General features: G+C 32.7%; 2 protein-coding genes across 2 annotated transcripts; both read left to right on the forward strand.

The window, feature by feature from the left end:
* The first annotated feature begins 1,472 nt into the window (after window positions 1-1,472).
* LOC111709856 (uncharacterized) lies at window positions 1,473-13,511 on the forward strand. The gene is made up of 16 exons (XM_023483777.1): window positions 1,473-1,614; window positions 3,834-3,943; window positions 4,324-4,394; window positions 4,826-4,918; window positions 5,688-5,788; window positions 6,656-6,752; window positions 7,092-7,146; window positions 8,318-8,382; window positions 9,338-9,397; window positions 10,551-10,638; window positions 10,787-10,836; window positions 10,912-10,957; window positions 11,662-11,702; window positions 12,227-12,273; window positions 13,114-13,192; window positions 13,321-13,511. The coding sequence occupies exons 1-16, from the start codon at window positions 1,525-1,527 to the stop codon at window positions 13,410-13,412; spliced, it is 1,185 nt and encodes a 394-aa protein (XP_023339545.1). The 5' UTR covers window positions 1,473-1,524; the 3' UTR covers window positions 13,413-13,511.
* Window positions 13,512-17,236: 3,725 nt separating this feature from the next.
* On the forward strand, window positions 17,237-25,463 carry LOC111709857 (spore wall protein 2). The gene is made up of 11 exons (XM_023483778.1): window positions 17,237-17,346; window positions 18,026-18,110; window positions 18,367-18,478; window positions 18,908-18,981; window positions 19,547-19,592; window positions 19,855-19,909; window positions 19,996-20,286; window positions 20,419-22,623; window positions 22,806-22,892; window positions 24,770-24,952; window positions 25,249-25,463. Exons 1-11 carry the CDS (start codon window positions 17,286-17,288, stop codon window positions 25,338-25,340), a joined length of 3,291 nt encoding a protein of 1,096 aa, XP_023339546.1. The 5' UTR covers window positions 17,237-17,285; the 3' UTR covers window positions 25,341-25,463.
* Window positions 25,464-25,617: the final 154 nt, after the last annotated feature.

The following is a 25,617-nucleotide window of genomic DNA, read 5'->3' on the forward strand; positions in this document are numbered from 1 at the left end:
TTGATTCTTGTCTTTTATATACAGGGTTACCCACAAAGGATAAGACTTCAGAGACGATTGTATGGAATTTGTTTAATCCGTTTGCTTGAATTCAGGGTTCCTTGTATAGGCCCAAACTGGCTTATTTCTGTGCTTAATCATTTAGTAAACCATAAAAATACTTACTTGAATGCTGAATCCAAAGAAACAAGCTTCAAACGTCATATTTTCAGAGTTTTGGGTCGTCTTTACAGTCTCATTCTTTGTGGGTAACCCTGTACTATCCATTCGAAGCACTCTCTCACAATTGTAGCTTTCTTACAAAATTCCGTTTTTCTCTCCTGATTTCCCTTTTATATTTTCTCTCCTGATTCCCTTCTGTATTTTCTCTCCTGATTTCCCTTCTATATTTTCTCTCCTGATTCCATTTTATATTTTCTCTCCTGATTTCCCTTCTATATTTTCTCGCCTGATTTCCCTTCTATATTTTCTCTCCTGATTTCCCTTCTATATTTTCTTTCCTGATTTCCCTTCTATATTTTCTCTCCTGATTTCCCTATTATATTTTCTCTTCTGATTTCCCTTTTATATTTTCTCTCCTGATTTCCCTTATGCGTATTGTGTACACTTTTAGATACAAACTGGAATTAGAATTAGTCAAATTATAGAAACAGCAATAAATAACTCTCAATTGGATATTCGTGAGGAAAAAAGAAAAAAAGAGACAGTGATACTGAACGAAGTTATAAAACTAATAAATTCTATTAAAATACATTAATTTGGGAAAAGAATACGTAATTTATTTTTGCTCCCAATTCTGATGTAATTTACTTTTAGAATTCAATTTATATCCAATTTCCCCCCCCCTTCTTTCAAAGTTTAAAGTTACGCCGCACGTGGTAGGACTGAGGGGGAGGGGTCGTTAATATTGTGGCTTCTTCTGAAGGATATTTCAAGTGTGGCTTCTTTTTATGCTGACATTTTCTGTTCGGTTCAGAACATAACAAGAATGAATAATTATTTATATTCGATTATAGATTAATATATGTAGATTTTATTTTTTAAAGCTTTTATCTATACCTTTAATTTTAATATATATTCTGTATCTAATATATGTCAAATTATTAAGTAGATATTTTTTCGGAGTGGGAAATAAATAACTTTTTTTGTTGTTGTGGTTGGGTGGGTGGTTGTTGGGACACTGAATGACATTTTTTTAGGGGGTGGGGGTTGGGGGAGGATAACACACATAATTAAAATTTGAAAAATAAATATATGCCAGGGTGACCAGACTGTGTTAGAAAAGTTTCATCAATTGTCAAGACTGGGCCAACTTAAAGTGTCACAACGCCTTGGCCAAAGATATTTCCTCATTTCCTTAAACATTCTTGTTTTCAGCTCTAGACATTTTAGAACTAAAGTTTTTAAGAAGTAATTGGCAAAATTCTCATCGAAGTTTGGATCACCTTCGGATCACTGTGGTCCATCTACCTTGATTTGTTTTATTCATTTTTCAGAGAGAGATTGTACAGTACATGCACTAGAATGGGTGTTTGTGTACTGCTGATGTACTTGCTTGTACATATATCTGATCAAATATCTGATATCCTCACAGCTTTGATATATTTGGCTCAGGTTCAAAACTACGGATCTTATATATTTTTCAAAATTATATTTTATTGCTGTCAAGGTACTAATGCAAGGAAAGTTATATCAGGTGTACGCATTTTTTTACTGAAGTGTACTATCTTTGGGCGGAAAAGTAAGCACAAGACAAATGTCAGTGTCATGGCCTGACATGGAATCAATTTTCACAAAAATAATCTATGAAATATTCTGGTCATAGGAAACTTTTATGTGAATTTTCGAAATTATCAAAATTAAATGCTTTTAACCTCCTCGAATACTAAACTAACACGGATGCATCTATTCATGTTTACGAATTCCGTCCAGAGAGAACTGGTTTCAATATGTACGCAGAGTATACGGACCGCAATTAACTTTCCTTCCATTAGTACCGTGATTGCTGTTATATTTTGGGGGTTGTTTAAAAACCCCTGGACTACTCTCACTACTAACTCACGTCAATCTAAAGTAAATTTCATTTAAGAATGAGATCTTATATTTTTTTAACAATAACTTCATTTCTTAACAAGTCTTTTTTTAAAGGAATAATATTAATCATGTTTATTTTCTTTTGTGCGCATTCCATCCATTCTTTAAACTTCATTCATTTCAGGTTTGCACGTTATAGCGTTTCCATTTGCAAAACTTTTTCGCAATTTTTGCAAAAGAAAGCGAAAATATTTGCTTTCATTACAGCTTTTTTGCAAACTTCATTTCGCGCAAAATTTCGCTATTTTGCTTTTTGCGTTATTCTGTTTTGTGCAATTTTCAGGAACATATTCTCATTAAAACGTTGATTAAAGATGCAAACTGTATACAGTAGTCATCTATGAGATTGCACTTGTTGGCATATAATTGCAATGCTTACAAAGGGTTAACCGAATACTTACCTAAAACTCAACTTTGCAACCTGATGCCTGATGCCACACAATGCAAATTAAGATGTGCACCCTCTCACACAAAAATCGGGCCGCTTTTTATCAATGTAATTATTAAAGCTATTCATAACCGAAGCTGCTTCTAGAGTCGTCTCTGCTATGTTAGCTGTTCATTATCGGAGCTGCTCCTAGAGTCTCTGATATGTTAGCTATGCATTACCAGAGATGCTCCAAGAGTCTCTGCTACTTTAGCTGCTCCTACAATCCGAGATGCTTCTATTGCATTCTTAGCTGCTTCCTTAACTAACGGAGCTCCTCCTAAAGTCCCTGCTACGTTGACTGTTATTTCAATCTAAGATGCTCTTACTGTGTTCTCAGCTGTTTCCTTTGCTAGACTCACAAAAGAACCGTGAAGAGTTGCTCTAAAATGAGCGGCGTCTCCGTATTCCGGATCCTCTGGAGAGTATAGAGCAGTCTCTGATGTACTGGCGGGGTAATCTAGTCGGTAGTCTCAAGATTATCTTTTTCCTTGGCTGCTTCTACAACAAATATGTAAAGAGCTGTTTGTAAAGAGCAGCATCTCCTCTTTCAAGATCATCTTGTTCTTCTATCATTGATATGTGAAGAGCTGTCTGTAAAGAGCAGCATCTCCTCTTTCAAGTCATCCTTTTCTTCTATCATTGATATGTGAAGAGCTGTCTGTAAAGAGCAGCATCTCCTCTTTCAAGATCATCCTTTTCTTCTATCATTGATATGTGAAGAGCTGTCTGTAAAGAGCAGCATCTCCTATTTCAAGATCATCCTGTTCTTCTATCATTGATATGTGAAGAGCTATATGTAAAAACAGCGTTTCCTGTATCAAGATCGTCGTGTTCTTCTATAATGGATATGATGAGAGCTGTCGGAATCTCCGGTAAAAATGTCGACAGCTATTTCGACGAATTTCTCGTAACCCATTCCGAGGAATTTCTCTTAACCAGGTCCGAGGAATTTCTTGTAACCCATTCCGAGGAAATTCTCATATCATCATCAATCATCAATATGGTCATTTCGTGGAAACCCTATTTACACGGTTATCTGCTTGAAACTATGATAATTGAATGTTTCCAGGGTTTCCTGCTTGAATCTATGAAAATTAAAGGTTTCCAGGGTTTCCTGCTTGAAACTATGATAATTAAAGGTTTCCTGGCTTTCCTGCCTGAAACTATGATAATTTAGGGTTTCCTGGCTTTCCTGTTTGAAACTAAAATAATCAACGTTTTTCAGGGTTTCTGATTATGTTTAAATTAAAGATTTTCAGGGTATTATGTTATTTCCTGGATTTTCTTAGTTAAAACCAATATTATCCAGGGTTATCTAGTGGAAGGGGTTGCTACCCTATCCCTAGTATATCTTCCTGGTTTAGTTGTTCTCCTCTTAGAGTTGAAAGAAGCCCTGCGAGGGAAGGGAAATATATTCAGGTCAATACATTAATACAGAGTGTACCAATACATTAATACAGAGTGTGCCAATACATTAATACAGAGTATACCAATACATTAATACAGGGTTACCCTTAAAGTATGAGACTGCAAAGACGACCTGAATCTCTTTGAATTTGACAACTCTGTGGTTAAATTTAGTTTTCTGCCTTGAATTTAATCGTTAATATGGATTATTTAATGACTACACAAAAAAGGAAGAAGTTTACAGTTTAGTATACATTCTGTACAGTTGTCTCTGAAGTCTCATCATTTATGGTTAACCCTGTAGTACACTAGAATCTCCAGATATCAACACGTATAAAGTTCAATGTCTAAAGTAGATGAAACTGTTTTGATAATTGCTATTGTACATGCAGAGGAGTACTGTACATGATATTCAGCCCGGTTTACACTTGGATAACAGTACTGTACAGTTTATATCATACAGGTAAATATATTTTGTACATTAAAAGGATTGTAACCGTAATTTAAGTTACCCTCCATGCAAATAGAGCAATGCACGATTTACTTTAAGATACCTTGAAACGATATTCTGATATTTGAAAACTTTGATATTTCTCACTATTGAGCTTATATTTCATAGTTTCATTTATCAAATATGATAAACAATTAAAAATTAGATTTTAGGCGATTGATCAGTTTATTTAGAAACTGTAGTTCTATTATTCTTTTCTTAAACTTATCAAGAAGTGGAAAAGACATTCATTGGTTACCGACGACGGAATTTACTCAGTCTTTTTTCTTATTATATATTGTTACCTGCAACTGTAATTAATTATCCTAAGATATTTTATTTTTGGGTTTGGGGAATGAGGTTTTAAAAAACCTTGAATATGACCTAATTGATAATTCATCAAGAATGGAGAGAGAAAGCAATGTTCCTTGTGGTTCTAGAAGGATTCTTAGCCGCAGCTCCACAGCTAGTATTACAGCTTAGTCTTTGGTTCAATGGTAATAAAATATATATTTACAGCCCTTGCTCTTCAATAATATTTGGGGGTCTCCGACGAAAATCTTTGGTTCTCCAAGTAAAATCTGGGGCCTCCAATGAAAAGCTTTGGGGTCTCCGATGAAAAGTTTGGGACTCTAATGAAAAACTTGGAGTCTTCAATGAAAAGCTTGGGCTCTCCAACGAAAGTCTGGGGTTTTCCGATGAAAATATGGGGTTTCCGATAAAAATCTGGGGTCTCCAATGAAAAGCTTAGGGTCTCCAATGAAAATCTGGGGGTTTCCTGTAAATATCTGGGTTTCCGATAAAATCTGGGGTCTCCAATGAGAAGCTAGCTTGGGGTCTGTAATGAAAATCTGGGGGTTCCCGATGAAAATCTGGGATTTCCGATAAAAATCTGGGGACTCCAATGAAAAGCTTGGGGTCTCAAATGAAAATCTGGGGGTTTTCGATAAAAGGGTGTTTCACGTAGTACTCCAATGATGATGCTCTCCTCCTTGACTACATTTACATTAATTTATTTTTGGATACAGCATAGAGCAATTGAACACTCTGGGAGGATCAGCTAATACTGATTTTTCCTCATCGGTTGGGAACTATTTCCTCATCGGTTGGCAACTATTTCCTCATCGGTTGGGAACTATTTCCTCATCGGTTGGGAACTATTTCCTCATCGGTTGGGAACTATTGCTGCATTTTCTGTCTGATCAACTATGAATTAGATATCCAAGTTTTATCTTAATATTTAATAAATCGGATATATTTCTGTAGGTTCTCTAACTGCTCCTGCTCTGGCTGTACTAGATGAATTACCCGGAGTAGTGGAGAACCTCAACCCGTCCTTCAACTCCAATCAAACCCATGGATTTCAGGTTACCTAGACCACCCTTAAATAAAACCCTCTTTTACTTTGGTTCGGCATTTATTTGGGGAGAAAAAGCATGCCAGTACATTTAGAATTTCATTTTTCATGAACTTAGCAGGATCAAATGATAAATAAAATCTTGAATTTTTAGAATTTTTTTCTTTAAAATAAACGCAGTGTTTCGTCCTTATACGGCTCAATTCATTTTTTTGATTTTGCAGTTGGCTGGGCTTGAACCATCATATATATATATATACAGGGTGTCCCAATAAACATAGGAATTCAGTGACGAATTCGATATCGTCTTTTTAACTAATTCTTTTATTTAGTATAGTGATACCAACTAAGAAAGCTGTAATCTGTAAGAGTTTCGTCTGCTATGTTCACATTTTGTTTGTTTATGTTTTGACTGCATAAGGGTGTACTTAGTAAAACAAGAAAATTACAGTATACAAACAGAGTAAACTTGTCCGTCTTCACTGTTCATCTTGCGGAGACATAATAGAAAGTCTTTTACCCTTTTCATAAAATAAACTCTAGCAGACATAATAATATTATGGCGTTTGAAATTAGGTATTACAATGCTAATTTACAACAAAGACGAAATCCAATTCGTCACTGAATTCCCATGTTTTTTGGGACACACTGTATATACATATAGAGTATTAAATATTGTAATTTTACTCGTTTTCCTTTAATTTTCCATAATCAATTACATCCTAATCAGAACTAAACACCCTAATTTTGAAATTTCTATATCTTTGCAACCTTATTTTCATATTTTTAATTTTTTTAATTTTGAATTAAAGGATTAGAAAACTAGACTTTGATACTATATTGAAGTTCCTTTTTATTTTTAAAATTATATTTTTAGTTTCTTGGTCGTGAGTACTCCGGGACAACTATATGTGTACTTGGATTAATTCAAGTTGTCAGTATTCTCTGTAGTTTTATATCAGTTCTTGCATCAGGTTATATCAACTTACAACTGTTTAAAGGAATAAAACTAATTTTATTTGATTTAAATAATTTTTTTCCCACTGGAGATTAGTTCAAAAGCTCAGCACTTTCTGAAAATTGTCAAAAAATTTTATTTCAAAAATTTCGATCGATTTTTTTTGTCTTCAAAATTTGAATTTTTTTTTTCAAATTTCTCGGGCAATGTCGGGCACTTGGGCTTTTATATGATCAACTAAATTACAATTTGATCATTCTTCATTTTTCTAGCCGATATTTCTGTTTCTCTCCAACAATTTTCGAGAACTCTCCGTTTAAATGGTTTGATTAATGAAATAACAATGCATGTTTAGGTGTTTATTTTAACGAGCTGGAAACCAGATTTTGTCACACAGGATCAGCTTTCAGGAAAATCAATTAAAAAATAGCTAAAATCAATTTATAAACCGATAAAATCAATTAAAAAAACAGCTGAAATAAATGAAAAACAACTGAAATCAATTAAAAAACAGCTAAAATCAAAAACAAGCTAAAATTATTTAAAAAACAGCTAAAATCAATTAAAAAACAGTTAAAATCAATTCAAAAACAGTTAAAATCAATTAAAGAACAGCGAAAATCAATTAAAAACAGCTAAAATCAATTAAAAACATTTGAAGTCAATTAAATAAACAGCTAAAATCAAATAAAAAAGCTAACATTAAAATACAGCTAAAATCAATTTAAAAACATCTAAAATCAATTAAAGACCAGCTAAAATCAACCAAAAAACAGCTAAAATCAATAAAAAAAAAACCCAGCTAAAATCAATTATAAAACAGCTTGAAAATAGATGTTTTTTCTTCGACTTGAAGAGATTAGCTTGTTTGTGCAGATACCAAAATATAGTACAAACATTATCAAATAATTACTATTTAATTAACAATTAAAAAAGGGTCATAATTGAAGGCTTACTGATTAATATTCAAAGTTGTAAAATGTAAATTATATGCTTTCAATTATAAAATTTATATCTTTTTGAGAAGACTAAAATGTTTTGAATTCAAATCGAAAACATTTGCTTTTTTCAGTGAGCGTAAACTCAAATATAATGGAGCAACGAGGTCACAAAGTCGTTCCAGTAATGTTGTATAAAGGAACTTGTCACAAACTCAAACTTTTATAATTTCCATATCTTGAAAAAAGATGGTGTAAACCTTTGGTTTTTTAAAATTCTATACTTCATCCAATAGAATTCATAGTTTGAAATATCTAACTATCAAAAATATCAAACTTTAATTTTCTAATCCCTATATCTTTGCCCCCTGAGGGCGTACTCCTTTGATATTTCAAACTATGATTATTTCATCTAACAGAATTCATAGTCTATACAAAGGTCGATCTACCACATTTGATTGCAGAGATATAGGTATGAGAAAATCAGAGTTTGTGACAAAGACTCAGTTCCTTACACCACGATATAACCATGTTCATTTTAATTTTAACAATATGACTTTACTTCCGAGTGGTTGAGTTACTTTATGTTCGCTCTATATCCGAACAGATAAAAAACACATTTAATTTAAAGATTTTTTATCAGAAAATGTGTCGGAATTCCATTTTTTGTTTCCACTATTTTGTTCCGGGCTCTTGCTTTATCATTAGGTAAGAATTAAAAATCTAAAATGAAGGGCTACCAGGGCTACCAGGTCTACCAGGGATACTAGGGGTACCAGGGCTACCAGGGGTACCAGGGCTACCAGGGANTAATTTAAAGATTTTTTATCAGAAAATGTGTCGGAATTCCATTTTTTGTTTCCACTATTTTGTTCCGGGCTCTTGCTTTATCATTAGGTAAGAATTATCAAACCAGGAAAACCAGGAAACTGGGGTAACAAAAGAACCTGGTATACCAGGGCTACCAGGGCTACCAGGGATACCAGGGATACCAGGGATACCAGGGCTACCAGGGCTACCAGGGCTATGAATTCTGTAAGAGTGAATAGCCAAAGTTTGAACTATCTAAGGTTTCAGCATAAGCTTGCAATAAATGAATAAGAAAAAGTTATGGACAGTAATCCGTTCCTTTTACAATTGAATCAAATTATTAATAACGACGACAAAAAATGTAAAAAAAATCGACTATAAACCAAATAAATGTTTAGGAACATATTTTCCAATAGAAATTTGTCAATAAATCAATGTTAGAATCAATTATTTTTATTTTATCATTACAATGACTTATATGAATTTGTTCGCAGATTTCTTAAATTCTTTAAATGTTGTCTTTTCAATAAAAATTCCGGTAAATCTACAGTAACGTTTTTGAACAATGAGACATTAAAGAAACAAATAACTGAATTAATTTCTAAAATAAGAGTCAATTTTTGTTTTCTCAACCTATTCCTAAAAATCTTATTAGTTTACTGTAGAATTTTGATACATTTTTTGTCGTCGTTATTTAAGAATTTTTTTTATCGATTCTCAAGACGAAACCACCCTAAAAGATGATTTTGAACGTCGACTTTGCGCTCTCACTCCGTAATTATTCATCATTAAAATGTTTTATATGTCTCAAATGAAAACCAAAAAAAATTAAGGCTATGTATTTTTATTTTAGTAATCTGTATCCTGCAATGGTGGAGTTCAATGATTATTTTCATATTTTTCTTTGTAACAGGTATTTTTTCAAGGAAAATAAACAAAACAGATAAATTCTAATGTTTAACAACAGAAATCGAGCACAATTTGAACAATGTTTTTATACTTAGAACTTTTCCGAAAGTCGTTTTCTATAAACTTTTCATTTGGTTTTTTCTTCTTTGTTGAATAATTTAATTTCATTCCTGAGATTTCATATTTGATAACTTACTTTGCAGACGTTAAATATAACTATAAGAAATTATCCAAAGAGGTGGAGTTGTAGCTATATACAAAACATCATGATAAAATAAAAATTTTAAAATATTTGATTTTTTAACAGTGAATATCTTTTCTACATATGAAAAGGAATGGAGGGACCAAAGCAAGCTTTGTCGTTTAAAGTTAAACTTAATTTTTGTCTGGGTCGAACTCTGAATTTTCAATCCTTATATCTTTGCAACTTCATATTTTGGAAGAATTAGATCTTGTTTATTTCATATTATATATTCATATAGTTGAAAACTCAAAGGAATTAGAAAACTTTTATGTTTATTTTAAATTAGTTTTTTTTTTAAATTAAAAATGGAACATAATAAAATTTTCTTATCATTGCAATATTTTTCATTACTTCCTTTAACTCTAAACAGGCTGGGGGATGGTGGCGTTTGACGCCCCCCCCCCCCTCTAGTTTGTCCTAGCATTCTCATTTTTGACACTATGACCGTAACATTGTGTGACTGTTAATAAATAGAAATTTAAAGGATTTTTGTAAATTATTTTTTATGCATAGGTTAGGGTTCACAGAATTGTTAAAAGTCCGGTCTGTGTAAAAAAAAATCTAAAATAGCACATAAATTTTTTAAGACTAACGCTACAAATCTAAAAACTATATTTTTTAAAAGCTCTTGAAAAATTAATGTAGAAACATGTGTCACACTTTGATATTTGTGTTTAAAACAAAAAAAAACATTTTTTAACATATTTTTACCCATTTTTGGCATTTTTTTAACCCTTCCTAATACCCAAACTATTAAAGTTATCGGTCTAATATTTTTTTTGATGAGCTAGTCTTGAAAAATTGGGCTTTGAACATTCTCTAAGGCCTTTTTCTAGGAGGGGAGGGCGTGGGACGCCCCACAAGGGTATACATAGATATAGACCCCCCAGCCCTTATAGGGTTAAATGTTAAGTGTTGACTAGCCTCTGCGCTGGAGATAGGTTCGGTCGTTCATGTCTCTACGGTGTTTGGTGCAGCCTAGTTCCTGTAGGATTCTCAAGGTTATTATTATTATTATTATCATTATTATGATTATTATTCTTATAATAATTATTATTATTATTTTTATTGTTTTTATTATTATTTTATTATTATTGTTATTATTACTATTAATATTATTATTACAAATATCATTATAGTTATTTATAGGGACCCACTTGAATCTTTGGGCTTTAAAGTTTATCATGAATATTCAATAGGTAATTTTATATGTTTGTAAAATATTGAAAAAAATTAAGTAAAAAGTAAGATGGAATAACGATCTTATATTTTAGCTGAATGTGCTGAAACTAACAGTGATTCTTCGTTCCTCAAGAAAAGGAAATTTTAATTAACATTATGTTTATTTTGACATTCGAGTAATTCCGAGAAATTTCTCGTAACCCATTCCAAGCAATTTCTTGTAACCAATCCCGGGAAATTTCTTGTTCTCAATTCTTGAGAATAATCCGAAAAAAAGTCGACCAAATTTGGGGAAATTATTGGGAATTCCCAGAAAAGGTTTTTCAGCACAATACCTGGGCATTTCCTAGGAACTATATCCAAGATTTTCTCAACAGAGATTCCTCCCTTTTGTTACCTGGGGAACTGCTTATTGGACATGGAGTTACGATAAGAAGTAAAAAAGTGCTTTCTTAAAATTTTGGTTTAAAATTTGCATTCCGGTAGGCACAAAATTGTGAACGAACAATTTTGCATCTCTCTCGCTATCCTCTCTGGATGTATTACTGGCATTACAGGCTTGGGTTCCTTTGTTCAATTTTGCATCTCTCTCGCATTTCTCTCTGGATGTATTTTACATTACAATTGAACAATTTTGCATCTCTCTCGCTATCCTCTCTGGATGTATTACTGGCAACACTTGTATTAGAGCTTTCAAGTTATGAAACGGCTTTAGCCTTATAGAAGAATGTTATACCTCATAAATATTGATATATTGATATTCATAATTAAAATTTTTTTCTTCAATTTTTGCCCCTCACCCTCAGAACTAATGCTTTATTGTTAATAAAAAATATCCTTAGAGCTCGCTACTTTCTCAACAGCCACAGCATCATTAATATAGGAACACAAACAAGATCAAACCAGATTAAACCAGATTAAACCAGATTAAACTAGATTAAACTAGATTTAACCAGATTAAACCAGATTAAACCAGATTAAACCAGATTAAACCAGATCAAACCAGATCAAACCAGATTAAACTGGATTTAACTAGATCAAACCAGATCAAATCAGATTAAACCAGATCAAACCAGATCAAGCCAGATCAAACCAGATCAATCCAGATCAATCCAGATTTAACCAGATTAAACCTGATAAAAATCAGATCAAACCAGATTAAACTAGATCAAATCAAATTAAAATAGATCAAATCGTCAGATTAAACCAGATTAAACCAGAACAAACCAGATTAATTTAGATTAAAACAGATTAAACTAGATTAAACCAGATTAAACCAGATTAAACAAGATCACATCAGATTAAATAAGATCAAACCAGATTATACCAGATTAATCTAGATCCAACCAGATTGAACCAGATTAACACAGAGTAAAATGTTGAATGGTTTGATTGTTTGTATTACAGTGCTTCTTCTACCAGCATTAATACTAGCTACTGTACTAGCTAATCAGGTATAAAAATTATACGCATACAAATATTTATCTACAAAAAATATGATGACAAACTTGAGTAAATTTCACGGAAAATTAATATCTTAAATGTTTTTAATCATAACTTCTTTATTAAAGAACTACTCAGAATACTGAAAAAGTTTTGAATTGCTAATATGTATGTGGATAAATTTGCTGATCTTATACTTGCGCGCAAAATTAAAACTAGTACCATTAATGTCACATAAATTTGACTTTCTCCTTCCGTCTATTTCCATGTGATCTATAAAGTATGTTATCTATGTAAGTCTGCCTTTTTTGTATGTAGAATCATGAACCACTTGACCGATTTTCCTCAAATTTTGATTGGGGAACTTTGTAGAACCTCTGGAATATTCTTCGCTTGGTTTAAAAAATTCCAAATTTACATAGTAGTATTTAAAAGAGAAATTTCAGTATCCACACATATATTCGGGTTCCAAAGCTATAATCTTTTACCCCCCATCCTCCCCCCCCAAAAAAATATTTTACACACATTTTTCTTTGTTTAATATAAAAACTAAAACTTTAAAATCATTTCATATTTTTCCTTTACTTTAATACATCATTACAGGGTTAGCTGTATAAAATCCAATTAACAATTTGGAAAGATTGTCGTCTTCTTTCTTTCATTTAATTATTTAATTTCCCAGAGAATTGCGTAATGTTTAAGTAATTAAAATAATAAATTCATAACTCAAAAAAAGTTTAGAAAACATTTTCACAAACTATATAAATTACAAATTACAAAGTCCTGTTATTAAACGAAAAAAATCCAATAACATTCCACTGTTTTCTGATTACCCGTGTATATGTATATAGGCTGGTCCTTACCAGATTCTGAAAATAAACCATTCTTTTATACTACCCATTCAATGGATTAATATAGCGGTTATACCAGGTTATTATTATTATTATTATTATTATTATTTTTATTATTATTATTAGTGTTAAAATTATAATTTAAATTATTATTATTAAAATTATCATTATTATTATTTAATTATGATTAATATTATTATTATCTAGGTACTGGAATATTACTGGGTATCTCCCTGCTATTAAGCCCTGTTTATCAGTCCTGGATATTCCGAGATATCAAGGCAGTGACCTCTCTTTAACAATAATGTTATTGTCATAAATTATGATATGTTTATTATGAATTATGAATTATGAATCATGATTTATGAATTTAATGCATAAATATAACTTGAATATTAGATAAGCTTTAACTTAATTTAACTTTATCTTCTATTTATTCTTGCAATCTTCTGTTGTCCTAGCTATCTTCTATTTATTTAAACTATTCTCTATTTTTTTCTGGCTATCTTCTATTTATTCCATAGCTATCTTGTATCTATCCTATCTAACTTCTATATATCCGAGCTATTTTTATTTTCATTAAGTACATACATTTATAAAACTGTCTTTAATTTTCTTCTTTGGACTATTCTATCTATGTATCTATCTATTTTCTCTGGCTGGATACGACTTCTTTTCGTCACAGTTTTCTGACGTCAGAGCTCTGGTGGATTTTACAGGAAGATTTGGGCCCTGGAAAAGCCCAATCTATTTTTGGAAACAAATACCCCATGATTTGATTCCTTGAACAGCTGTGCGTTATTTTGTTAAATCTTCGATAATTAGCACACACTTAAACAGTAGTAAGTTCTTGGATTTAACTTGTAACGTAACCTTTCAAACTTAATTCGAAGTTTTGTTTTTATCCCTGAACAAGAAGAATTGAGCGCTTTCATCCAGCAATTAGTTTAAAAGAAGTGATTGGTGTAGTTAAAAAGGGAGTGACTTGCTAGACATGGTAGTCGAGCTGAAAGTCACACACCTCTGACCCTTCAGTAAAAGTAAATTCAACCTAAAGTCTGCCTTGTTGCACCATCTAGTCCTATTGATTGCCTGCTTTATTTACCCAATGTCCAAGCGATACAGTACAAGCTGGGAACGGAAAGGTTAACCCGGCTCGGAAATTCAAATGTACTACGGCTGCCCGTGAAGTGCGGCATTAACGAGGAAAACTTAAGGATTCATTTGATACCATTGATTGAGATATTATTACGGTGTACAATTTTTTAATAAGAGTAAAGTCGTTTGTAATATTTCACCAGTTTGTTTCAATCAGCGAAAGATTTTTTTTACAATTATTTGACTTTATCTAGTATTTAAATAATTGTTGTTATCTTTATGGATTCTCTCGTGGATGGACAATTGCTTTGAAACATAAGAAAAATTTAAAACTTGATGTCGTAGACCTTAGATATCTGAAATTTTGATTTATGTTAAATTAAATAACCTGAGTTTGTAGTTTACACGTTTACACCTTTAGATTGCAAAGATGAAGGGATTAGAACATTTTAGTTTGTGGCAAAGACACAATATCCTTAGTTGTTTTGTTTCATGAATGACTTAAATTTAAATACTGTGTAGCCTGTCATTAGTGATCATTAAAAGTAGGCCTTAGCAACTATAAGCGTTAATAGTGATAGCCGTTAATTTGTTACTCTGTTGCGTATATAATGAGATCATGTTTAAAACCCCGTCTCTATACAGAAGTTAGAACCGATGTGGAATTTCATTGTTCCACCCAAAAAAAACCAATTAATAATAAGTCAATTAAATTCAAATTAATCATTTAGATATAAAAAGGTATAAATGTCAAATTCAATTGAGTGCATTTGAAATGTGATTTAAATATAATTTTTTTAATTTTTTTAATTTACAATTTACTTTGTATGATGATTTTTGACCCCTAGGTGGGATCAGCCTACACTACCTTTAATTTTTGTAAGATGAGGCCATCAACACTCAACAGTGTTCTTTTTTTTAAGATCTCCAAGACTCCAATGTCAATAAAATAAAACATTTTCCATTATTTTTTCAATAATGCTGCTTCCTATGGGAACTTTGCCATGTTCTACACTGTAATTTTTTGCCATATATCTAATAAACTATGATATTACCACAAAATTATGAAAAATTAAAGGGAGTGTTCGCGAAAAATGAAAGGGGTATAGGTTTAATGCGATAAAAAAGCGCTTTTGAACGCTACTAATCTTACTTCTATCTGTTGCGTCTATAAGGAGAAAATTCTTAAAGACGTCTCATATCGAATAACTTAGCGCCCATACAAGTTCAGAAAATTGCAACATACGACTTAGACCGTAAAAAATAAATTTAATTTCAAACAAATCATTCAGATATTACAACCTATAGTCATCGATTATCTTTCGCCACATTTGTTTATAGTTTATATTTTATAATATTTTTTAATTAATTTGTTTTGAATTTGATTATTTCTCTTGTCGCTTGCGCATCTATCTAAGAATGCCGCGGACTTCTCACATTTTTCGAAATCCGTTAAAACGTTTTCTAAAAAAAAAATTTTATTCGTTCTCATAAAGTTTGTTCTTTCAATAGATGCCTATCTCTACCTGTATTCACAATTTAAGAATATGTTACCTTCAGAAATTTACAGTGTATTACATGTTATGGTGTTAAATTAAATAAAAACAATGATTTCTGTTTAGATATGATTAGGCATTAAAATTATCTTATTCTGAATATTTTTATTGACTTTTCTTCTGGTAGTTTTCCCCTGATAATGGTACTTTCCTTTTGTAAATGTAATTTTCCGTTAATATTAAAAACTTCCTTGCATGGAAAGCACTTTTCTAAGTCTAGCTTAGGTTAGATTGTTGGTCAAACAAAAACACATTTTAATTTGGATTTGGAACATTAATCAGAAAAATTAACATCATTGTTTAGCTTTTTCAAGAAATTTTTTAATAAATTTTCTGTTAATTTCAACAAAAACCTTCTGCAAGCCTACCCAAACCAGCTGTTTTTTTCTCATAAAGGCACAATATCAGTGCACAAAATTGTTAAACTAAGATTCACTTCCTAACCAGGTCTAATAATAGATTTGAACTTTTACTCTGCTCTCTGTTAAATATAGATTTCAGGAGAGAAATATTACAATTAATACTTTTACATAATAATTAATTCTTCAAAGAAAAATTGACAATTTTTATTCGGTAACTTCTTTAGGCTCTAAAAACCCAAATAAGAAAAGGGCACACATTGGGAAAGGAACTGAGTTTTTGCCACAAACTTTGATTTTCGAACACCTATATTCTACGCAACACTACGCAGACCTTTGATATTTCAAACTATGAATTATGTTAGATCAAATAGTCGAAGTTTGAAATATCAAAAGTTTACACCATTACATTGCACAGATATAGGGGTTAGAAAATTTGAGTTTGTGGCAAAAACTCACTTCCTTTACTATCTTTTAGAAATCCTATTTTTTATATACTGCCTGTTATGTAGTTTAAGGACTTTTATTTAAAACTTCCCCAGGACCCAAACTTTTAAGTTAGAATTTTTTCTAATCAGCTGGCCTTAAAAAATCGGGTTATGACCGTGTTTTGCATTCTTATACCTTTACTAAGGCCTTTTGTGCAATTTGTGCAATCTGCTTTCTTTTATAGGATTTGAGAAAAAAAATATGAAACATTGAAATCAAACGACTGGAAAAAGGTCTAAATATAGATTTAGTCTAGTTTGTAAAACATAAGAAATTCTGGCAGCATTCATAAGGACTCAGGCAGTAGGTGTCAAAGTCCATCTTTAGGCCTCAAGGGAGGGGTTTGTGTTAAATTGAAAAGTCGATCAAATTGGACAGCCTCAAAACAACACTTTTTCAGCTCCGTCATTAAAAGTGTAAGAATAGGTTTATTCTATGACGTGCTATAGTTCAACAAGTGGTAAAAGATGGTTAAAATCATAGACAATTGTAATTTTGATAAAGAATAATGATCGTGAGAGCCTCCTAAGAACAAGAAAGGATTTCAAACATGTTTCCTCCATTTGCTTTCCAAAACTAGTTTTAGCTATTGTTAATATTTTCAAGGATTTATAAATTTTTCTGTTGTAACAAGAGAGCCCCATTGTCTACTACATCAGTTTATCTTCAAATGCAGTTGTTTGGTGTTTTATTATTTATTCTACCATTCTGCCAAACTGCACCAAGTCTAGGTAAAAAGGGCTTAGATGCGTTGTTCTTATACTTTTTATATTTACAGCGGGTCCCACGAAACATGACATTTAAAAGACGACCAAACACAAAGCGTATAATGTGTTTCAGACTATAAATGCCATAACTATAATATTGTTCAAGATAAAGAGCTGATAATTGTTATTAACGTTGTTTTATCTCTCTTATTACTAAGAATGCAGGTTGTAATGTTTATTGTGACACATTGTATACATTTTTCATGTTTACTGGGACACATTGTATACATTTTTCAAAAGTTTAACAAATGTGTTTTCTGTGCTGGAAAATTTTAAATCGTGAAAACCGATATCAATGCTTGATCTCCTCTTTTTCTTAATCTCCAGATTAAAATTGCTTGTTCTCCTCATGTTATTAATCTCCGGATTAATTAACAGATCAGGATTAAGGATATCCCATTCTAAAGTTTTCAGCTCTGCATGTTTTATTTTTTCCTTTTTAAATTAAAAAGAGTCAGTTCAGACAAACTGGACTGGTTGTTCTAAGCAAAAATGTTTACTGTTGCCGGAGGGGGGGGGGGTACAAATCTGAGAATAAGACAATATGAACTAAGAATGTTAGACTGCAGTTGTGAATTTAAGTAGTTAAAAAAACACAGTTAACATGGCCAAACTAAAGTACTAAATGATATCATTTCTTTAGAAGTCTATGGACTAGATGCTGAGCCCCATCATGAAAACCAAATCAACATAAACTTTGGGGTCAATTCTCCCCTTGGAGTGGAAAGGTATTTTTAATGTATAAAGTAAACAAACGAAAGATCAAACTAACTCTTCCATTTTGAAAAAAGCTTTTGTATCTTAAACATGTGATTTCCCTCTCGAAGATTCCTCGTTGCTGATAGAAATAGACAAATGTCTCTCATTCATAGAGTTAAATCTCTGTTCAGCACTATCATCTTTCAAAGTTTTGCCTTAATATCTAAATTTAGATTAACTTGTTTACCATAGCAAAATTTAATTTGTATCTCTTATTATATTGAGAGCACAGCCGGCCCCTGCCAGACGCTACATTGCAGATTTTAGTCCCAACTTACCAAAAGATACTCTAATCAGACGTCTACCAGTAGTGGCAGGAACAAACAAGCATAAGAAGGTAATCCATAATATCATATAACAGAAGAACTAACTTTTAAGGATAGGGGGACATGGTTAAGACCATAGGCATGAACTAAGACGGGGGGGGGGGCTATGGGGTCATAGTCCCCCTTGATCAGTGAAATCCATGATTTTCAGAGGGTTTTCAGGCCTCAATTAGGACTGAGTCTAATTCCCTGGGTTAGTAAAGCAAAGGATCTTGATTCTTCTTAAACAATCCCAAAGGTTTGTGCTCTATAATTACAATCAGATTATATATAGGAGGGCCAACCATTATTTGTCTAAATGATGTTTCTTATAAATAACTGGTTAAAAGCTGTTTTAATGTCACAGTTCCATATATCCTTGGTAACAACTATCATGTCATGCTTTTGTTATTACTTTGTTACACTTTATTTGTTTATGATTTTACAGTAACCTTGATTAGGTGATCAAGTTTGCCAATATTCTCCGGGATATCACGTCAGATCCAGAGCTAACAAGAAAGCAAAAAATAACTTTGTAAGTATTTTGTAAAATTAGTCTGCATCTCCTCAAAGACCTTAATAAAGACACAATCCTAAAATGATAGATTCAATCCCATAGCATATTCAGGGGGGTACAGGTACTCTTGGTCCCATCCAGGGAGAATATTCTTTTTTTTCTTAATCTGTCTCAAATCCTGAATATGCGCTGACTTGGACTCAAGCTGGATAATTACCAGACTTGCCAGAGTGGTTTTTTTTCATGAACTTTATCCTCTTCTGACAGGAATTTTAAAGAAGTGCAAACAATACACATCTTCTTTGGTAGTCCAACAATAGCAGTTGATTCCTTTTGGTAATCTCTTAAGGTCTGTCCAACCAGAAGACAAAAAAGTATGTTTTCTGCCATTGAGACTTCATAGATATGCAAATCAACTGCTATTCAAGAATTCAGTACTTAATAATCACTTAAAATTCAAAGTTTCGAAGAAAGATCCAGTTTGATGAAACACATTCTATAGAAAGAGAAATTCCAATACAAATCCAATTCCAAATCAAAATCCAATTCTAAATATGAGGATTAAAATTTGACCTATATTCAGGTTTAATATTGCGATGGACTTAATTTCAGAAACAGGAGAAGTGGAGGTAAGGTAAATTTTCTTCTGGGGCATGCAAAGTTTTTAATTCAAGGGGTTCGGGGCCGGCAGGGAATTTTTGGTTTTGCTTGTTTAACCTGGAAGATTTTAGCATTTTTTGCGAGTAAACGAAATGCAAAAAATGCGAAATTTTTTTTAACACTTTCCCCCTTTTGCTGGAAACCCTAGTCTGAAGTAAATGAAATGAAACAGAAGAATAGATAACTGTTTTAGACATATTTCAGTTGAAAAAATACTTTCTAAATTTTTAGTTAGATGATATCCTGTACACATTAAAAACCAACCTTGGAGAGAAAGATGAACATGGTGAGGGAAAATAAAAAGAATTTTCAATTTTAAGTGAAATTTTAGTTCTAAGTAACATGATTTTAAAATAGCTAAATTACATAAAGGATATGGAGAGCACAAAAATAAGAAGGAAAATGGTCATAAGGAAACAAATGAGATGCCAGAGGAGAAAGCAGAAGACGACGAAGAAGAAGAAATGTATGAGGATGAAGATGGTGGAGAGGAAGGGGAAGAAGAAGGTGAATATGAAAATGTTGAGGAGGAAGAAGACCATGGAGAAGAAGAAGGAGAAGAGGAAGAAGAAAAAGGAGGTGTGGAAGAAGGAGAAAAAGAAGGAGAAGAGGAAGGCATCGAAGAAGGGGAAGATGAAGGAGATGAAGAAGGAGAAGAAGTAGGTGAAGAAGAAGAAGAAGAAGAAGAAGAAGAGGGCGAAGAAGATGGAGAAAAAAAAGAAGAAGGGGAAAAAGAAGAAGAAGGAGAAAAAGAAAAAGAGGCAAGAGAAAAAAAAGAAGGAGAAAAAAAAGAAGGAGAAAAAGAGGAAGGAGAGAAAGAGGAAGGAGAGAAAGAGGAAGGAGAGAAAGAGGGTGAAGAAGGAAAAGAGGATGGAGACAAGGAGGAGGAAGCAGAAGAAGAAGGGGAAGAAGGAAAAGATGAAGGAGAGAATAAAGAGAAAGAAAACGCTAAAGTAGAAGGAGCAGTAGAAGAGAAAGAGAAAGAAAATGCTGCAGAGGGAGAAGAAGAAGAAGTTGAGGAAGAAGAGGAAGATAAAGAAAGTGAGGATGAAGGTGAAGAAGAGGGTGAAGACAAAGAAGAGACAACAACTGCTGGAGGAGCAAAAGTAAGCACTGTGGCAGATGGTAGCACTGTAGCAGATGGTAGCACTGTGGCAGATGGTAGCACTGTGACAGATGGTAGCACTTTGGCAGACGGTAGCACTGTGGCAGATGGTGGAACTGTGGCAGATGTTGTTCTTGTGACAGATGGTAGCACAGTGGCAGATGCTAGCACTGTGGCAGATGGTAGCACTGTAACAGATAGCAGCACACAGGAAGATAAAGAAAATGAGGATGAAGATAAAGAAGAGGGTGAAGGCGAAGGTGAAGAAGAAGATGATGAAGAGACAACAACTGCTGCAGGATCAAAAGCAAGTACTGCAGCAGGTAGTACTGTGGCAGATGGTAGTACTGTGGCAGATGGAAGCACTGTGGCAGATGGCAGTACAGCGACAGATGGCAGCACAATGACAGAGGGAAGCACCGTGGCAAATGTTAGCACAAAAGCAGATGGCAGCACTGTGGCAGATGGTAGCACAGTCGCTGATAAAAGCAATGCAACAACCAATAGTACAACAGCAGATAATAGTACTGTGGCAAATGCTAGCATTTCAACAGAAGTTAGCATTGTATCAGAAAGTAGCACAGATTTAGGTAATAATAGCACTGATAAAGAAAATAGAACAGAGGCAGAAGGCATTATTGAGATAAACAGTATTAGCACAGTAGCTGGGGATATTGTAGACAGTAACACTACAGCAGAGAATATCACTGAAGAGGGAGAAGACAATGAAGCAGAAGAAGACACAGAAGCAGAAGAGGCAGAGACTGATGATGAAACAGAAGCTGATGAGGCAGCAGAGGCTGAGGATGATGGAACTGAAGATGAAACTGGGGGAAATGAAGAAACTGATGAAAACGCTGAGGATGGCGAAGAAGCTGAAGAAGTTGAAGAAGGAGCATATGAGGATAGTAATGAAGTCCCTAGCACAAAAAAGGTTAGTACTAAATTAGAAAGTAGCACTACAGAAAGTGGTAGTAACAGTACTGGGGATGTGAACTCCCCTTTATCTGAGAATAGTTCTGTAGCAGAGATCACAACTGTAGCTGGTGTTACTGCTTCTGGAAATGATTCAGAATCAGGAAATGTAACATCTACTGACCAGCCAACTCTACCTACTGAAGATGATATTACTCTTAATATAGATGCAAAAATAGAAGAAAACACTGAAAAAATGGAATCTTTGACATTATCTGATTTTTCACAAATTAATCAGACTAGTGTTGAATTTGAAGAAAATCTTGACAATCAAACAGCAAATAGTTCAACAGGAGGTGTAGTTAATGATACTGCGCAGACTGGTGAAGAATCAGATAAGACTGAGGGAACAGGTTCAACTAGATTTTCTAAGTCTTCCAATGGGAGTGTTACAGTAGTGAATTTGGAATACGAAACTGAAAACAAAAGACCTAAAGGAAACCAATCAAGCCCTGCAGGTGATTATTCTGAAACATATGGACAAATTCAATTAGTAGATGCATATGAAGAAGATAATGAAGATGAAAAGAGCAAAGATGATAGTGCAGATGAAGGAGACCAAGGTGGTGCTCTTGAAAATTCAGGTTCAGGGGATGAAGAGGAAGATGAAGACATCATAGATAATGAAGGTGTAGATGAAGATGACATAGGGGAAGAAGATGTGGATGGAGAGAAGGAAGATGAAAATTTAGATGAAGAAAATGTTGATACAGAAGATGTAGACACAGAAAATTTAGATGAAGCAGATATAGATGATGAAGATGTAGATCCAGAAGATGTAAATGAAGAAAGTGTAGATGGGGAAAAAGATGAACCAATTACGGAAGAAGTAGATAGGGAGGAAGATGAAGATGTGACAAAAGAGAGTGGAAGAGACTACGCCAATACCCCTGATTCAAATGAGCCTGAGGACGATTCAGGTAAACTATTAAATCATTAACAATTTATTTTTTTTCAAGTTAGTTTAATATTAAAGAACTTGAATATCTGGATATTGAAGAAGATGATGTTTCTGATTATGAATACTTTTATTATGGAAGTTCAACAACTCATTCTCCGTTAAAAGATCTTAAAAACAAAGAAAAAGGTATTGACTATTTAGACATTTTTGAAATTGATGATGATAAAGTGGTCAGCCCAGAAGAAGCTGACAAATTGCTTCTTGGAAATATTATTGAAAAGTCTGAAGGTAATTTAAATTATTAACTGCATTGATAGTTATTTGTCAAAAAATCATGTCTCTGACAGCCTGAGACAGACTTTAACAATTTGGAGAGGTTGCTAAACTGCCTGCCATTTGTTCAAATCCTGAATCCTCAATTAAAATAGTCATGAATCTTTGAACTTAACCTTTAAACAGTATTTAATTAAGATTTTCGGTGGTATTGTAGTTCTTCAGTAACCAAGCTCAAATTCATTAAAGATGGTCCCTGGCCTTTTTATTTTTCCTTCTAGACTGCATTTATTCTTTAAGATATTTTTTTTTTCATTGACAATTTTAGGAACTTTAAAATGACCATTCTTCGAATGTTTCATCTATTTAAGATATCCATTGTAAAAAAAAGTTACTCTGAAAAAAAGGATCTGTAACGAAAGTATTTTCCAAACAATTGTAGTTTTTTTTTCATGCCCAAGAGTCCTTTTTAGATTATCAGTTTTAACAGATCATCCAGACAAAAATTATAGTAAATGTACAAAAACAGGGAAGAAAGGATCTGATTTTTTTCTATTTTTTATAAAAGACTAAACTATATAATATCTAATTTTCTTTTTTAAAAGATGAGGTCTAAGCTGGTATGCAAACGACGGGCATGAAAAACAAAACTACAAAGATGATTCTTGGCACTGTGTTAATGAAGCTCCTGCAGTTGCTCATTCTCAAATTAAATTTGATAATATGTGTTTTTATTTTTTATCAAAATAAAAATAAATATTAATTTGAATATCTGGAAAACTTCATGACTCACTCGAACCGACTCATCTAAATTCAAATAATGAAAAGAGAAATAAACAAAAGCAAAATAATTTCTAAAAATAATGTTATTGAAGAATAAATACAGGGTTGGAAATATATATTTATTTTTGTTTTTATTTACTAGACTACAAAATTAATAATGTCAATCTTTTACATTTGTTCAAATAGTTTTTTGCAAACATATTTGCATTATTTTACATTACTAGGCAGTTTAATGTGATTCTGATATGCCTTCACTTTAGAACCCATTTCCGACTTTAGATTTTAATCTAATCACTGTCATAGATGAACATTTAAATCCATTTAATTTTGTAAAAACTAATAATAAAAACATTTTATCAATTTTTTTGCTGGATCAATTTTGTTCTATAAAAGCCTTATTGGAAACTTTCCTTAAGCGGAAAGGAATGATAAGCCATTACAACTTTTGGAAATTAATAACAGAACGTGTTATAACCAAACTAAGAATAAATCTACCTCCTGCTACACAGCAGGGTACATATTCCATTTCCTTTCATGTACCGGCCAAATTTCAACTAGCCAGGGCAAGCAGTAAAGTAAAAATACAGACTATATGAGGCAAACGGGACTGTATGCCAAATGAATGATCCTCTTCTTGTGAAATTTACGTGACAGAGCTGGGTGTGAAATGTTGAAAACATCATATGGGACAATTAGTCCACAGCTGAAAACTTTAGAATGGTGGATATCGAGATTAATGCTTGATCTCCTCTTTTTCTTAATATCCAGATTGAATAATGCTTTTTCTCCTCATGTTATTAATCTCCAGATTAATTAACCGATAGGGATTAAGGATATTCCAATCTAAAGTTTTCAGCTCAGATCAATTCCATATGGAAGAATTGTGATGTAAACTGTTTTCAACATCCTACTTCTGTGTAGCATTAAATTTGGTCCAAAAAGTTTCTGCAGTCAATTTTCAAAAGTTTTATATGGTTTATCCTTTTTAAGAGCATCAGGAAGCCTTCGGTGATGCTTGGAAACTTGGAAACCCAAATACCAAATTATTAAATTTGACAAGATTTAAAGTAAGAAGTATAAAATGACCTCAAACATAATTTGCTTTTCAGATGTTTTTGATTATTCTGCTTTTCTGGAAGAAGAATCAACAACAGAAACAACAACTGAAACTACAACTGTTGCTGGTCCAGTCACAACAACTGAAAATATTCCAACAACTGATGGGTGGCCATTTTATCCCCTGATTATGAGAGACAACTATTTTCTTGATAAAGTATCCCAAATATCTCCAGGTATTATTTTTCAATAGAAAAAAAAAACTCTGCAACCCTCTACTGGTGTCTTTCAGCAACGATTTTACTAATCTACAATGTCTGAGCTTAGGCCGAGGCCAAATCTTTTAGTTTGAATTAATTCAGTGTTAAAAACAGCTGACTTGTATTTTCGCTATTTCCGATTGGCTAAAATCAATTTTCCAAGGCTTCTCATTGGTCGACTTTAAGAAGACCGCATTCTTATTGGTTGAAATCTCTTACCATCAGAGACTTTGCCTTAAAACGCTGCAGAATCTTGTAAGTTTTTTTTTAAGAGAATACTACGTTACACGGTTCCGAGGATTACTATCTGCTAGCTGAAGCAGAAAAATCTGATACAAAGGCTACAAAGACGGAGACAACCTAACTGCATCAGATATTTACTATTCTATGGCTGAAGCAGGCTGAAGCAGGCTAATTTATGACTTTAAATAGTCCAATGAACATGATACATTAATAACACAAAAACAAATTATTAATATTCCACAGTTTTATGGTTCTCACTGTAATGAAAAAAGACCAATCAGAGAAATTTAAAAGAAAACATTTAATTCTTTATTTCTTTTTTTTCACACAAAACTTTTTTGAACAAGAAAAAACATGTTGTTATATAAACTTGTAAAGTTAAAAGAGAGAGAGAGAGA

This window comes from Eurytemora carolleeae, unplaced genomic scaffold (assembly GCF_000591075.1).
Source record: "Eurytemora carolleeae unplaced genomic scaffold, Eaff_2.0 scaffold860, whole genome shotgun sequence".
In the NCBI taxonomy this organism is placed as follows: Eukaryota; Metazoa; Arthropoda; class Copepoda; order Calanoida; family Temoridae; genus Eurytemora; species Eurytemora carolleeae.

Excerpts from the sequence above, each read along its gene's own strand:
- LOC111709857 (XM_023483778.1), top strand. The coding sequence starts at position 17,286 with ATGCAGTTGTTTGGTGTTTTATTATTTATTCTACCATTCTGCCAAACT. Across the intron at positions 17,347-18,025 it reads CCAAACTGCACCAAGTCTAG|AAGTCTATGGACTAGATGCT; the intron begins GTAAAAAGGGCT and ends TCATTTCTTTAG. Across the intron at positions 22,893-24,769 it reads TATTATTGAAAAGTCTGAAG|ATGTTTTTGATTATTCTGCT; the intron begins GTAATTTAAATT and ends TTTGCTTTTCAG.
- LOC111709856 (XM_023483777.1), top strand. The coding sequence starts at position 1,525 with ATGGGTGTTTGTGTACTGCTGATGTACTTGCTTGTACATATATCTGAT. Across the intron at positions 4,395-4,825 it reads GTACAGTTTATATCATACAG|AATGGAGAGAGAAAGCAATG; the intron begins GTAAATATATTT and ends TAATTCATCAAG. Across the intron at positions 9,398-10,550 it reads CATATTTTTCTTTGTAACAG|TGTTGACTAGCCTCTGCGCT; the intron begins GTATTTTTTCAA and ends TTAAATGTTAAG.